At 52.9% G+C, this 15034-nt stretch overlaps 4 protein-coding genes across 4 annotated transcripts; 3 read left to right on the forward strand and 1 right to left on the reverse strand.

The window, feature by feature from the left end:
* Positions 1–4471: 4471 nt before the first annotated feature.
* On the reverse strand, positions 4472–5246 carry CGCA056_v014796 (UPF0589 protein; the record flags this gene model as incomplete). The annotated part of the gene is made up of 4 exons (XM_037330038.1): positions 4472–4592; positions 4649–4710; positions 4798–5079; positions 5136–5246. The coding sequence occupies 4 exons, from the start codon at positions 5244–5246 to the stop codon at positions 4472–4474; spliced, it is 576 nt and encodes a 191-aa protein (XP_037171835.1).
* A 952-nt stretch (positions 5247–6198) lies between these two features.
* On the forward strand, positions 6199–7432 carry ARG4 (Argininosuccinate lyase; the record flags this gene model as incomplete). Its single annotated transcript, XM_037330039.1, has 4 exons — positions 6199–6283; positions 6339–6433; positions 6472–6879; positions 6950–7432. 4 exons carry the CDS (start codon positions 6199–6201, stop codon positions 7430–7432), a joined length of 1071 nt encoding a protein of 356 aa, XP_037171837.1.
* A 579-nt stretch (positions 7433–8011) lies between these two features.
* Positions 8012–9472, forward strand: RTT106 (Histone chaperone RTT106; the record flags this gene model as incomplete). The annotated part of the gene is made up of 3 exons (XM_037330040.1): positions 8012–8093; positions 8165–8509; positions 8571–9472. 3 exons carry the CDS (start codon positions 8012–8014, stop codon positions 9470–9472), a joined length of 1329 nt encoding a protein of 442 aa, XP_037171991.1.
* A 1879-nt stretch (positions 9473–11351) lies between these two features.
* ustQ-4 (Tyrosinase ustQ) lies at positions 11352–12545 on the forward strand (the record flags this gene model as incomplete). The annotated part of the gene is made up of 4 exons (XM_037330041.1): positions 11352–11443; positions 11501–11663; positions 11708–12227; positions 12286–12545. 4 exons carry the CDS (start codon positions 11352–11354, stop codon positions 12543–12545), a joined length of 1035 nt encoding a protein of 344 aa, XP_037171992.1.
* Between the last annotated feature and the right edge of the window lie 2489 nt (positions 12546–15034).

Raw genomic sequence — 15034 nt, forward strand, 5'->3', positions numbered from 1 at the left:
ATCAAATCTCAAGTGCTTAAATGGTGCTGACACTCATCAAATCTGGCAGGAAATCCCAGTCCCCATAGGCCCTGCCCCCAAAACTGCCTTGTTTCATCCTTTGCCAAAAAAATGATCACCGCCGGTCTGCTTACACCGACATTCTCACCAGCCCTCAACACCCCCACAGACGGAACCAAACACAGACGGAACCAAACACAGACGGAACCAAACACAGACGGCTCAGTAAGCATCTGATAAAAGAGTCCGCCTCAGCCAGCTAGCCCTAGTCCCCAAGCCGGGGACCCGCCTTGCGTCCCGGCTTCCTAAATACCCCCCGCCAAGGTCCGAGGCATCCAATCTCCACCTTCTCACCCGTGCATGCGTGCGCCCCCGGCACTTCACTCCGCTCCGTCAGCACCTCACATGAAGGGAACAAAAAACCGGGAAGAAGAAGCCTGACTCATACACGGCATCATAAAGCATCGACGACGCAATGACGTCTGCTCCATGCCGAGGAGAAAGAACCTTCTCATCTTCATGTTTGCATGATTTTGAGCCCAGTCTCTTCTCAAGATCGTCTGTTGTTCGGAGAAAAAAGAAAGAAGAAACAACAGACGGCATTGTAAAACGTCCGCACCGCAGAAGCTGTCATCACGCTTCTCAGGCTCTCAGCATTAAGACGGGTCCGTGCCACCGAGCGCCGTGCCATCAACGGACGCCTTCATAGCAGGGCCGATCAGGAAACTACTCAGCCCTGGCTGTGACGTCGAGGGCAGTTCGGATGAAAGAGCGCCATGAGGAGGCCCAAGCGAGGAGTTCCCTTGTTCGACACGGTAGTTGAAAGTGCTCCATCGCGTCGATTTGCCCACGATTCTGCGTATGTGCCTTGGAAGTCTAACAACCCCTAGTCATCTTTAAGTTCCTGGGGGATGTGCGAACGTGGGCCGGCAGGCAAGGATGGAGGGCGGGATAAGAAGAAGAATTTTCAATGTGCAGCGGCAGTCCAAGAAGATCGGTGAGATTGAGCTACGTCAAGCCGCGCGCATGCCACGCCCCCTCCACCCATGCCATGCCGCCATGACGATACCCTCACGCCCACGGCGCGAACTCGCTCAAGTTGACAATACCCCAGTGGCGTGAGGCAGAGATGCCGCTAAGATGCTGACAACCCCCCTCCCCCCATTTACCCCCGTTTGCTTTGGGTACTTTCATCAGGAGCTGGACAAGTACCTCTTTCCGAAGATACTTTGGCATTTTGGCCCCCCCTCCAAGTGGTCTTCTGGGTACGGGGAGGGGAGTAGGCGGGCACGGTTCTCCCCCCATCATGAATAAGACCCTAGGAGCGGAATCGAGCTCTGCTCTTTGATCGATGATCGTCGTCTGGGGCAGAGAGTGGGGACCGGAGAGGGGACCATATGGTGAGATGTGTGCGTGTGGCGCCCCGATCACCTCTTCGCTTCGCCGTGGCAGACTCCTGTTGGAAACTTGGCGGTGCTGTATGCGAGAGCAAGTATGTCATTGGAGTGTAAAGAAGGCATCTTGTTGAGCTTTCCAAGCTTACCCATCCAACAGTCCGGTGCTCAAGATGGTGACACAAGCCACAGCAAACACCATCCTCGAATCGAAACCATATCTGGACCACCATCAAACCGTAAGGCTGTCAATGTCTTATTGGCCTCGAACGTCGGAACGTCAAAGTTCTCCATTATGATCACGTATATTTGGGGACACATGCCTCGGCCGTCAACGCTTTCAAGGAAGTACGGTATTACTGACGTCGAAGACAGGCAGCTGCTCTCACACTGTTGTCATGTAGCCTTCAGTCGGGCGCGCTGATGAGAGCCTCGTGCCGAATGTGGCACCGCGTAATTCTGACGTGATAATGGTAGTGATACCAAAGGCCCAAAGTACGGTGGTTAGCGTGAGGCTAATCGACGTAGTGTCCGCTGTCCAAATGCCTCCAGGTACGACGTTGATATGCAGTGCCTGCTGAACCTGACCACACCTACTTGCCTCGTGGCTCAGCCAGCCACCGTTTCGGAGGGGCTGCTGAAAAGAGACAGTAACTCGGCTAGCGCCTAGAGCCTAGAAATAGGCAGAACCCCAAAAATCAGTCTTCTTTGCCGACGGAAGTTTCTTTTTCTCCATTGCAAGGGTAGCTGGGGCGTAAGCATGCGCCGCAGCTCTGCGGCGGCCGCCCGAGGCACTGTAACCGGGCTCAGAATTAAGGCACAACCTCGTTTCTAGTGGGGTTCGTCCGAATGGAGTGCCTGGTCGAGAAGAGATTCTCAAGTGGTTTGTAAGATGCGGTATTTGCCGTGATGGAGGCTCTGCGACGGTCAAATTCTTGACGGAGTTGTCCTCGAAAACGGCATGCGATCTGCTGTGGGGTCAGAAAGACCCTTGGCTTGCACCAACATGAGTCACCTGATGCCCAAAGACCTTGTCTGACAAGTGAGCCCTGCCAGTCTTACTGGCGTGGGACTGAGTCGAGGATGCAACGAGATAGTCGTATTCGCTTTCTTGTTGTTGAATTAACCGGTTGGACGGGTGGCGCGGCTGGTAATCAAGCTGGGTGCAGATCCAGTGGACTTTCTAGCGTAGTGTTCATCTTCAATCACGCCTAGGAAGGCTGATGATTTGCGTCAAACTGCAAGTTGAATCTGGTCTTGTACTACCAAGAGCTCCTTTGTGCCTCGGAAGTGATACTCTAGCAACTGTGGAACAATGTTGTTGCCATACCTGAGTCTCTGCACTGAAGGACCCGATACGGCCGCAAGCCACAGGTTCCAGACCGGCTGCTAATAATGGATTGTTTCGGTGCCGTGATTCTTGAGGCGTGTCGATTGATCGCCATCCGATTAACGCAAGATAACACGCGGATCCAGCAGCTGGTGTCAGCCCTAAGCTTCTCTGGGTGACGGTCGCAGCATGTTGGCCCTGTCGCAACCCTGTGGCGTGAGTGCGTTTACCGAAGTCCCAGGGGCCACTTGAAACCGACCTGGCAATGTTCACTCTGCGTGGCACCAACATCATCGTCTCGCTGAAAACGACTCAGTTGGTTGCGTACGTGAACCTGTTGGTTGGCTCCAAGGGACCTTGGCGCGGGCCGGTGATAGGACCTTTTCAGGTGATCTAAAAGCCGACGATGCCGCTCAGGTCATGTCCGCGTGAGGTGGCAGGATACAGGGTGGCATCCGCTGCAAACCTCACGCAAAACGTAACGGCCTCATGTAAGTTACTGGGGGACTTTCAGAGTGCGAGCACCCCGCTTCATGATGTTCTTCCGTGGTTCGCTCTTGGCAATCTCTCAATGTAGTGCACTCCGCGAGTCGAAATGTTTCTGATTTGTGGGACAGGGGGCACATGCAGATGTTGCCCGGCAGCGTAAGCATCGTCAGCACTAGGCCCGACGCGGGACTTGGGTGACATGAAGCATGACGGCTGGAGATCGTTGGGAGGCACAGATGGAGGGACAGGTTTCTCCAATTCCCTGCAAATCTAACAGTTGTGGATCAATTGTGTGCTTGATAGATGAGTCGAACAAGGGCGTACGGAACGGCTAGGAGGCGTCGATAACCGAGACCAAGGCCTGGACAGGCCACTCCGTTGGAGTCATACAGCAGAAGACTGATATTGAGAGGCAACTCGGGCCGTGGTGTAGTCTTGAATCTTGGACGTGTTCGGTCCGTAAAAGCCAGGGAAGCACTCCGAGAAGAGGCAATGAGATAATGCAGGGAGACTTATTGAAAGATGCTTCCAAGACTGAATGCAAGGCGGCAACGGGACAAGGTAATCTCTGCAACGGAGGTTGAAAAACCCCTCATTAGTGCGAGCCGCTGTTGACGGTAGGTATCCGGGGTATTGCTTCGAATTCTGTGAACGTCACAATTATCTGCATGAGATCGAGTCCTGGGTCTGTCGAAGAATTTCCCGCTAGACTTCCAAGTTGCCCGGATGCCATAGCTACACCCCCCAGTGATCTTCGCAGGGATGATAACGGAACTGCACCTTGAACGGCAGCTCGTGCTCCCGCGCCGCTCCAACAGCCCACTAGGGCTACTGCAGGTCGTCTTACGCTGCATGGAAGCAATACCAGCAAAAAGCCAGCACACCGTAGACACTCGTAAGTGAGCCAACCACAAGGGCTCCTTCGGACAGCGGATCCCACGGTTGTCGAACCCGAGGTCAAAGCGTTGCTCGAGCAGACGGATGATAGCCGGCGCGGTTCAAGTTGGAGGCACACGATGCAGCCGGCCTGATTAGGATGCAAATTCCCTGTACATGGCTTGGCGCAGGTGTGATCCAGATATCAAGAGCATATGATGTGAGGGGGGTGGATCACAGCAGCCGTGACAACTTGCTGGGAACTGGGATGCGGCGGTTGAAGTCGATGACCAGGCAGGCTGACGTTGATTGATGTGACATCGCGAGACGCTTATGGTGGAGCGTACAAGCCGCCAGCCTTGATGTAATGTGATGGAGGCATTTAACTACCTGGGGCGCCTTTGGGGACCGAGGGAAAGAAGTTGGGCTGTTGGAGACGCTCCCGGTTCCTCTTGGCAATCTCCATCTGGCGCTTTTTTTCGAGCCTCATTCCATAGAAGTTTCTGACGGCAGATGGTTAGCGTCGCATGGGCATATGCAGGACCAAGAGATCATCTACTTGTGGAGCGTGAATACTCGGGGCTCTTCTTCCGTGGATGGAGTTTCGGTGTCGGCACCGTCCTAGACAGCTGTCAGCCGAAGCTCGGGGAAACATGTACGATGCCTCGGAGTCTAGTCCGATATCCATGGCAAGGCTGGGGCTTTTACCTTTTCAGCGGCCTTGCTGTCGTCATCCTTCTTCTCGTCGTCAGCCTTCTTTTCGTCCTTGTCTTTCTCTTTCTCCTTCTCCTTGTCTTTCTCCTTGTCCGCGTTCTTGTCCTTCTCGTCCTTCTCCTTCTTCTTCTTCTGTTTCTCTTCGTATTCTTTCTTGACCCGCTCAATTTCTTCTTCCATCTGCTTCTTCTTCTTTGCTTCGACCGCCTCTTTGTCAATGATCGGGGAGCAGAAGTTCTTGTCCTTCAAATGGCTCGGGCAGACGTAGAAGAAGTCCTAAGACAGAGTCAGATGTGGTCAGCGTTGGGCGTCGCAGCAAGCGTATCGCCCACCTTCTTCTCGTCGGCAACAAGAACACTACTCGTAGCTCGATAGCAGACGTCGCATCCCTTGGCGGCGTTCTCAGCTACCTTTCGGTGGGTGTAGACGTTAGCGAACGACATAATGGCGGGCGCTGCGAGTGCGGCTGGGGAATCGGTCGTAGGAGGCGTGGATGAGCGCCGAGAGATATCGCACTGTGTCCAGGCAGGCGTCTGAGTGTGTCAACCGAAGAGTGGCTGGCGCGTAGTGGTCGCGTCGAGAAGGTAGAGGTGAACGTCGAGGCGTGATGTGGGAGGTGACGATGGCAGGAGGTGACGATGGCAGGAGGTTAGGTTCTTGTGCCGGTGGGGGCAAGGAAGCAGCCGGCGGTGTTGCCGCTGGAAATGGAAAAGCCAACCGCGGGGTGGCTGCTGCTGTCAAATCAGCACCGGCTGTAGGGGCTTCGGCTGGCGCATCCTCCACTGTGACGTCGGGCTTTCAGGGGAAAGCTGAGCCCTTCGGATGGTCAAAGCTCCCCTTAGCTCGCGATAAGGTCAAAGATAAGACAAGGCTGAGCTTCTGCGTCTCTGCCGATAATTAAGAATTCATAGGGTTTGCGGGTACAAACGACTCAAGAACCTTGCAACACTCTCCGCTCCCTCTCCGGACAATTGAAAGACTGCACTTGATCGAAAAGTCAATTAAGTCACTGGCTTTGAGTTTCTCTTGCACAAGTTGCTGCCAGTTTCTTATTTTCTTGACTCGAATACTAATTGGACCCCCCTCGGCCGAATACCCCTCAACACAACCGTCACGATGGCTTCAGGCTCAAAACCGGCTGAGAACAAGCTGTGCGGAGGTCGCTTTACTGGTTCTTTATTGCTGTTGTCTTTGCACTGGCTGCAAGCGAGGGCATTCACCGCTCATCGTATTGACAACTGCTCGATACCGACATGAAACTGACGACACCTGGGACCCCTCCATGGAGCAATGTAACGAAAGTATTCACTTCGACAAGCACTTTCACAGCAGGCTATCTAAGGCAGCATTGCCTTCGCCCGCGCAAACTTCAACAACGGCATTCTAACTCAACACATGTTCGAGGAGATCGAGGAGGGCCTGCTGGAAGTCGAGAAGGAATGGGAGGCTGACAACTTCAAGATCGTCCAGGGTGATGAGGGTATGCATGCTGCCGCTACTACAAGAAAGTCAATTCAGATGCTGACGCTGGAAAGACACTCACACTGCCAACGAGCGCAGGCTTGGCGAGATCATTGGCAAGTACATTGCCGGAAAGCTTCACACCAGACAAAGCCGCAACGAGCAGGTCGTCTGCGAAATGCGCCTGTGGCTCCGCGACTCGAGAAGCACCTCATCAACTTCTTTACGGTCACCGCCGACCGAGCAGAGAAGGAGATCGACTACATCATGCCCGGTTACATCCACCTGCAGCGCGTCCAGCCCGTCCGCTGGAGCCACTGGATGCTTTCCCACGCCGTGGTTTTTGCCGACGACCTCGAGCGCCTCCACGAGATCATTAAGCGTGTGAACAGGAACCCATTGGGCTGTGGTGCACTGGCTGGCAACCCCTTCAACGTCGACCGCGAGGCCATCTCCAAGGAGCTCGGCTTCGAGCGCCTGCTATGGAACTCTATGGCCGGTGTTGCCGACCGTGGCTTCGTCACTGAGTTCCTTACATGGGGCTCTATCTTGATGCAGCATGTCTCTCGCTGGTCTGAAGATCTGATTATTTACTCCTCTGGCGAGTTTGACTTCGTTCGCCTCGCCGACGCCTATTCAACGGGTAGAATCCTCATGCCGCAGAGGAAGAACCCTGACAATTTAGGGTCCGAGTGGCCGTGTCTTTGGCCAGACGGCCGGCCTCATGATGACCCAGAAGGATCTCCCCAGCATCTATAATAAAGACCTCCAGGAGTCCTGGGAGCCGGTGCTCGGTCACATCAAGACCGTCAGCGACAGCATCCAGATCGCCGAGGGCGTCCTTACCACCCTCGACACCCAACCCCAGAAGATGAAAGCGGCCCTCGACCCCTTCATGCTCGCCACCGATCTGGTCGACTACCTTGTCCGTAAGGGCGTGCCCTTCCACGAAACCCACCGCATTTCCGGCCGCTGCGTTGCTCTGCCGGAGAAGACGGGCATCCCGATGAATGAGCTCTCCTACGAGCAGCTCAAGGGCGTCGACGCCCGCTTCGAGGACATTGCAGAGACCTTCAACTACGGGAGGCGAGGGCTTCCAAGGGCGGAACCAGCAGGTCCAGCGTCCTCGAGCAGATTGCTGTTCTCCGTGCCTCTCTGCAGTAGATGAGCGGTTTTTTTCCCCCATCAAAATGATGTAGGGCGTCCGAGGTTCACTGGCAGCGAGTCATACGTAGGTCATGGTTTGGACGTGTGGGAATAGCCTACGACAAAAAGCGAACGGCAATCAAGAACCCAATAAACTTGAGATGAAAAGCCGGAAACGATGTACGTGTGTCGATAGAAGAACCTCCAAGACATTTTCCGAGTATCGATGAACAATGCCCATTGTTCCATTGGATGTTCGACGTAACGATTCAGTACCAAATGAGCCAGCAGCTTGGAGAGAAAAAAGGGGGCGCCAGGTGCGCCAAGCTGGAGAGGCACTTTAACCGAGTTAAATCCGCCAACGGCAGGCAGTTTGCAGCACAGCTCAGTGTAAGGTAGTGCGCCGCCCATGCAGCAGCTCCAACACGTCACAACCCAAAAATTCAGATCGACGTCGCGTCGAAAAAACATCTTCAAATCCGCCCAGCAAAAACACCACCGAATTTCCCACTGTCGTCCACTCACCCGAGATTCCATTTAAATCGTCAGAACAATTCCCGACCCGCACCTTGGACGGCAAACATTTCGAAATTTCCTTAACATGTCCGGCCTTGACAGCCAACGGCTGGGAGCCGTCTTCCACTCCCGGCCAGATATTCTGAAAGGGATTGCGAAGGCAGCTGGTACGTTTGACAGTCCCAATTGCCCATCTTCTGGTTTTCGAGGCACTCAAACTGACCTTCGCTACAACCAGATACCCCCGACCGAGTAGCCCTCTTCAACAACATCGCCAGCTTCGTACATGAGCAAATTCACGGACCAGAGCCCGCCTCGAAGCGCAGGCGGGTAGACGAGGGCCCGGCAAATGGCTTCAAGTCCACAAATGCGAACGGCAAAGCTGCAGCAAGCGCGCCCAAGGCTGCATCCAGTCCAGGCAACGCCGCAGACGAAGATGTTCTCCTCGAAATCAAGGAGATTTCCGTCTCAGTACCCCAGCGCAAGAAATACGAGCTCTGCTTCACCGCAAACTACCTCTACTCGCGCGCTCCGGGCACCACTGCGCCCGTGGAGGGCATCGTCTACGCCTGGGAGGACATCGGTGCGTCGCTCTTTTACTCGGAGAGATAGGCACCGCAATCCAAAGCTAACCAACTGCACAGAGTACGCCTTCTACCTCCCCGTGCCCGAAAAGACCCAGGTTCAACACAACTACGTCCTCTTCCCAAGGGGAACCTGCCTGCCAACGAAAACGGCGCCCGAGAAGGAGGCCCTCGTCTTCACCGTCCCCTCGACGCCCCCGAAGCAAGGCACCATCGCAGGACCGAAGGCCAACGCTGCCGCCGCCGTCTCGGACACCTACCGCACCCTCTTCGACTGGGCCCTGACCACACATCTCAGCTCTGCAGGCAACAAAGCCGAGATCGTCGCCGCGGACCCGTCGAAGTTCCACAGCCTCGTCCGCCAGCCGCACCGTCCCAACGAGAAGGCCGTGCACGTCAAGGCCTTCCGCGGGTCCAAGGACGGATACCTCTTCTTCCTGCCCAACGGCATCCTGTACGGGTTCAAGAAGCCGCTGGTCTTCCTGCCCACGGACCGCATCGTGGCGGTGAGCTACACCAACGTGCTGCAGCGGACGTTCAACATGGTGGTTGAGGTGTTTGGCGAAGGCGACGCGACGGAGGAGATTGAGTTCGGGATGTTGGACCAGGAGGACTACGCGGGCATCGACGAGTCCTACGTCAAGCGTCACCGGCTGCAGGATCGCAGTATGGCGGAGCAGAGGAAAGCCAAGATGGAGCTCACGGAGAATCTGAAGGCGAAGAAGGGCGAGGAGGCAGAGGCGAATGGGGACGCTGGGACGGGTCTGTCCGAGCTGGCGAAGGCGCACCTGGAGGCGGAACAGAATCCCCAAGATGACGAGGACGAGGATGAAGAGGATTACGACCCTGGCAGCGAGGGAGAGAGTGAAGGTTCTGGGTCCGACAGTGACGATGACGATGACGATGATGATGAGGGCGATGATGACGATGAGGAGATGGATGATGGTGAGGGCGAGGAGTAAGATGCTTGGTACTTGCGATGGATTCGGTTGCGGTAGACTGCCGCGAGATTGGCGAAGTGTACGATATCACGCCGTCGAACAGTGACGGACACCGACGTCTCTGCAAACTGGCATATAGAGAGAAAGGCGCATCGACGTAGCCCGGTATGAATACAGACGTTGCTCACGGAGCAACATTACGCATCTAGGACACACTTCCGTTATGGATGGGTTCCGCCATGGCTGCCGCCGCCATTTGTGTGAAGGACCCGATGCCCTGGCTACTCTAGGTCTACTACTCATGACGACAGCACTCTATGAGAAACCAATCAGCAAGAGCACCCTCTATGGCCATGTAAGCGTCTATCTCAGGGCGGTGAGAGATGAATGTTGCGCTCTCCCTCTCCTGCCCCGTTTTCTTTTTCTCGGGGAAGTGTGGTGGGGGTGGCGATGCCAAATCTCGTTCCATAGAGCCATCTGCCACTCCCAAGACGCCGATTTTTCATCGCGCAATATCCGAGACTCGGTAGAATTTGCCATTACTGGCTCTTAGCATGTCTTCAAGGTACTGTCGGACATGATGGGGCCTTGTCAGTGTAATTTTCGGTCGTGTAGAAAACATACAAAGCAGTATTCATCATCTATTGATGATGGGTCAGGTTGTTGTCTGTTACACTCGGCGTCATCTGAATAACCGGCCCGAGACCAGGGTCTTTTCGGCTTGTAGGAGAGGCATTCGGAGTCCGGACGGCCGTTGATGGAGTTTCCCCATGACTAACACAAATGTGGCCAAATAGAATTGGTCTATTTGGTATCCCCCAAGGGCGTTGAGTTATGCTAAGACCTCCCTCAGCCTGGCGAGTTGAATAGACGTGCTGCTCCTTGTCTCTCAAAATTATCTGGGGTTCTGATAAGTGGCGCAAATACGAGCAGAACATTTGCTGCCACCCGGAAGTCTGCTAGAAAGAGTCTTGTATCCGTTGACAGCTTGGGATTGAAGGACCTTAAATACTATGCCTACCATCAGCGATATGAATGCCTTAAAGTTTCTATACAACGCAAATAGTGTAATATGTAGACAGTCTTGATGAGACTTGAACAAGAAGTCAGTTCCGGGACTAAGTGCTCAGCAACCATCACGATTCCCATAATGTGTTGGCTTAGGCGGTCTGATTTCTCCTAGCTCCTCTCCAGCATTGGAGGCCTTCAAATCGATAGCAATCTCCGGAGTCTCATCAGGATGTTCCAAGTGTTTGTCATGTAACTACTTCTTCCCGCTACCGATAAGTGCGCGCCGCCTTGCTGCCCTCCCTTGAAAACCATCTTGAGTCAGGCCGACGTTGCACCAAAATAGCTGAAAGCCATCATCGCGACATGGCAATTCGCTTACTGAAGCTAGGGTCCGTTGGCCCACACCACGATGGCGGCTCACCTGAGCGCCAAGTAGCTGCATATTGCAAAATTGGGGATGTTAGCCATACACCGCGATTGCTTGAGCCTTCTTTCAATGTCGTCCGCAAAGTCTAGCCCTATTTGACCCAGACGTCCGAGGATTAAACTGCATGTGACATATCACACGCTTCGTCCACGCTGAACACTTGCGCGGCATCAGGTCGGCCACCGGGGGCTACACACGGCCCGGCAGAACGAGACACGCCGACGTTTTCCCCCGTCGAGCAGAAAGGATGCCTTTGACAGTCAACTAGCGACTTGGCCGAGTTCAGTGGGAAATTGGCGGGAATATCGGGGACTCAAGCGCTATCTCGTCTCAGCCTAGCTGAATGCCTCTCGTTCAGATCGTAGAATATAAGAGACTCCAGGTTGCCCACTGCTCAATAGAAAGCTCTTAACATTGCAACAAGCAGCTCATCAATACAATTCGCAACAGATACCACACATCATGAGATTTCTGGCGTGTCTTTGGCCGTACGCACTCTTCGGTGCTTTGGTCCAATCGCTCCAATGTGCAGAACCACTCGTGCGCAAAGAATGGTATTTCGGGCAGAACCTGAATATGATTGTTCGTTTACTGACGATCTCAACCGTTAGGCGTTCATTATCGATTGAGGAACGTTCAAACTACATCGCAGCCGTAAAGTGTTTACAAGCCAAGGAACCGACTTCGTCCAAAGACACCCTCCCGGGCGCAACCAACCGATTTGAGGACTTTGTGGGAGACCACATACTCCAAACCGTGACGCAGCACTTCACCGTAAGTACCCAAGTCATTTAGTGGCGAGCGCTAACCAAACTCAGGGCACATTTCTTGCTTGGCATCGACTCTTTCTGTCTGAATACGAACAAGCCATACGAGAATGTGGCTTCGAAGGCGCCCAGCCATACTGGGACTGGTCTCTCGACGCTGAAGATCTTGGGGCATCGGAAGTATTTGATCCAGAGTCCGGTTTTGGGGGAAATGGCGAGTGGGTTCCAGGTACCTTCGAAGACCCCGAAGAAGGCATTCCCGTCACTGCAGAAGGCGTGCCTGTTTCTTTCGATGGCCGAACAGGCGGTGGCTGCATCCCAAACGGACCTTTCGCAAACATGACGATTCACATGGGGCCGGGCGCCAGCACGGCGTACTACGAGTGGTGTGTCAGACGGGACTTCATGCCGCAATTCTTCAATGAATCGGCGCATTCCACCGTGATTGCTGGGCTGATGCTCTTGCCCGATTTTGGGCAGCTGACCCGTCAAGCCGAGATCAGCGTCCATGGCGCCGGACATCCGGGCGTTGGTGGTTTATATGGAACATTGACTGACACTTACTCCAGTCGTAAGTCCCATATCTTGTTGCTGATCAATCTGCGAAGTGCTGCTGACAAGCAATCAAGCCGGAGATCCTCTATTCTATCTTCATCATACCAACCTGGACCGACTTTGGTGGTCATGGCAGTCAAGGGATCTGTCCTCACGGCTGAGCGATATCTCTGGTCCTATCGTCGCTAATGATTGGACAAACGAGGTGGACCGCAACGTCACGTTGGACGATACGGTCTACGTCGGCACTTCCAACATAACCACACGCACAGTCAAACAACTCATGGATGTTCGGGAGGAGTTGTTGTGTTATACTTATGAAGATTTGTACTGAACACGAGGCCCTAACTTGAAGAAGTATCGTCTTAAGGATTCTGCCAACAGGCGCTTAAACATCTCCGGTGTTATAGCATAATCATCTAAGCTTAGTCGGAATCATGTTGTAGTTACGCAGGGACTTAGTTGAAGATAAAAGCCGTGTAAAATACAGCATCTTGTGGTTTCACATTGCTGACTGCCGCTAACCTCAGGAAAAGAAATTTTCACTGAGCACATAAACGACAATGTATTTGTCACCGCTCTTTGCTGTAAAATTTGAATCCATGGTGACAGCAATAGTCAGAAGAGTCAATGCCATTGACGTGCAATCCTGATTCATGGGGACAACCACGTCTCAAGGTCTTTCTTTAATGACCGTATCGGAAAACCCATGTCTGCGTCAGAGAACATCATCACTGGGGACGTTCATATGGCTGTTAACCGATAGCAGTCTTGCAAATATTTCATCATGCAGTAGGAAATCCAGTTCGTACTTCAAGTACCCAAATGCTTGAAATGAGTGATTTGTCATGTTTCATTGCAATCGAGACATTTTCTTGTGATCGTTCAGCGCAACAGCTAACTCCCACCATGTCGATCAGATTCGCACACTGGAGCATCATTGCCCCTAATCCATCTTTCAACGAGCTTCTTCTAGGGGATGAGTTAGACTCGACATATGAATGGCGCGTCATTCTAATTTCATCTGAGTCTGCCTTGACGACCCCGCCAAACGCCGCTTACGCCAATTGTCAATACTTGGCCAACCGTTGCAACTCAGTACTTGTAGGCTTTGCACTAAAGTAAGTGACTTAGCAAGGCCTGGGTGACCTTCAACGAATAGCGCTTAACATCGACAAGACAGCTCGGCCAGCGGTATCAAAAGCCTTATTGAGCTAATCGATCATAATCACTTTGATTAGCAGAAAGTTTGACATTGTTTGCCTCGTGAAGCAGGCATCACTTTGCAGGGTAGATACATGTCCACAGGCAGCCGGAGGCATGGCATACTTCACAGGAGAACCATGGTACCCGTTCCAGGGCTATCAATACTCGAACCATTTGCTAGCCAGCTCTAGCGCAAGCAGCCTCAATACATGTGCCATAGATGAAATACTTTCATAATTCCAGGTGAGTATCCTTCCTTCATGAACCATTGACAACGGTTGAAATTGAACAAAGACTCCATCTCGTCCGGAGTCTGACATCATGGAACCTCACGAACTCCCAAGTTGCCGTGCTTGTAACCCGCATCTCAGGTTCACTCGACAGAGGAGGAAAATGAACACTGGAAGTACAGTGATTCAGGAGCAGACCAGGCGCACTTAATATGTCTTGCCGTCTTTGAAGTTTGATTTGCAAAAGTCGCTGCAGCTTTGAGTGTCTTCAACTTGAGAGAAGCCGAGGCACGATGATCCCTGGAACGTGCAAGTACACCTCTGTAATAGAGTTCCGTAAGAAAGGCGTCATGGAAGAAAAAGAAAGAGGAAAAGAAATTCTTGAGTAAACGACAGCAAGCTACAGAAAGTAAAGTGACGGGACGAGCAAAGTTCAAAGCATTTGTTTCAACTTACGTGTAGCGCATGAGCAGTTCCAAGAAGTACAGAAAAAGACACGGCAATGACAGAGGGCCTCACTTTGCTACTAGTTCCGCGATAACGAGACTTGAAGTGATTTAATGTGTCAGAATCCGAAGATGCGCCAGTAGAGGAAAGCTACTGCGTGGAGTTGGGCTTGAAACGGCTCTCATATATTGTAGAAATACAGGGCCGATGCGAGGGTTCACAATCAGTCGTTTGGCAATATGGTGTCCCTCTGGATCCGGATCGTCCAGTCTAAGTTTTCTCACATAAGTCACCGGACCGGCGATATTGATAGGTGCATTAAGTTTGACAGGTTCTGCCTGCGGTCTCGCGGGCATGCAAGGCTCTACTTGGGCTGCAAAGTCAACTTCCCAGGCTTTTACCAAATCTGGCCGGATCCAGACAAGACCCAAAAGAGGTCAGTAAAGAAGACTTTGAAAGGATGAATTTAGCGAAGTGAGGCTCAAACTATTCTTCTACTGATTATGTTGGGAATTATCTCTGCGATCTTTAGGAGAACAACGCTGTTCTCGTGAAATTGACGGAGCTCAGCAGTTGAATCTGCAACCTCACGAGGGAACTCTACATGGGCCTCGCCTGCATCACACAAAACTGGTCAAGACTGCCAAGCCAGCTTCGCCCTTATTTGATTGAATCGTGGATCTCATGTCACGGTCGTGAATACGAGTTCGGAGAGGCATATTGCGTGTCGCTATGGGGTGGTGACAAGGACTAAGGTAGGGGATACAAAAGCGGGCCGGTCACGGAGTCAACAACCTCCCCGTCCTCGGAAAAAGATTGCCCAAAGGGGCGAACAGCGAGCAAACCTGGCCGAGCCTATTGCTTGCCATTCTGACTCAAAATTATCTTTTGCATCCTGCCAAATTTCTTATAAAACCTCGAAAATGTTTTCAACTACAAC

The sequence above is a fragment of the Colletotrichum aenigma genome, assembly GCF_013390185.1.
Source record: "Colletotrichum aenigma strain Cg56 chromosome Unknown KSG_Cg56_contig10, whole genome shotgun sequence".
In the NCBI taxonomy this organism is placed as follows: Eukaryota; Fungi; Ascomycota; class Sordariomycetes; order Glomerellales; family Glomerellaceae; genus Colletotrichum; species Colletotrichum aenigma.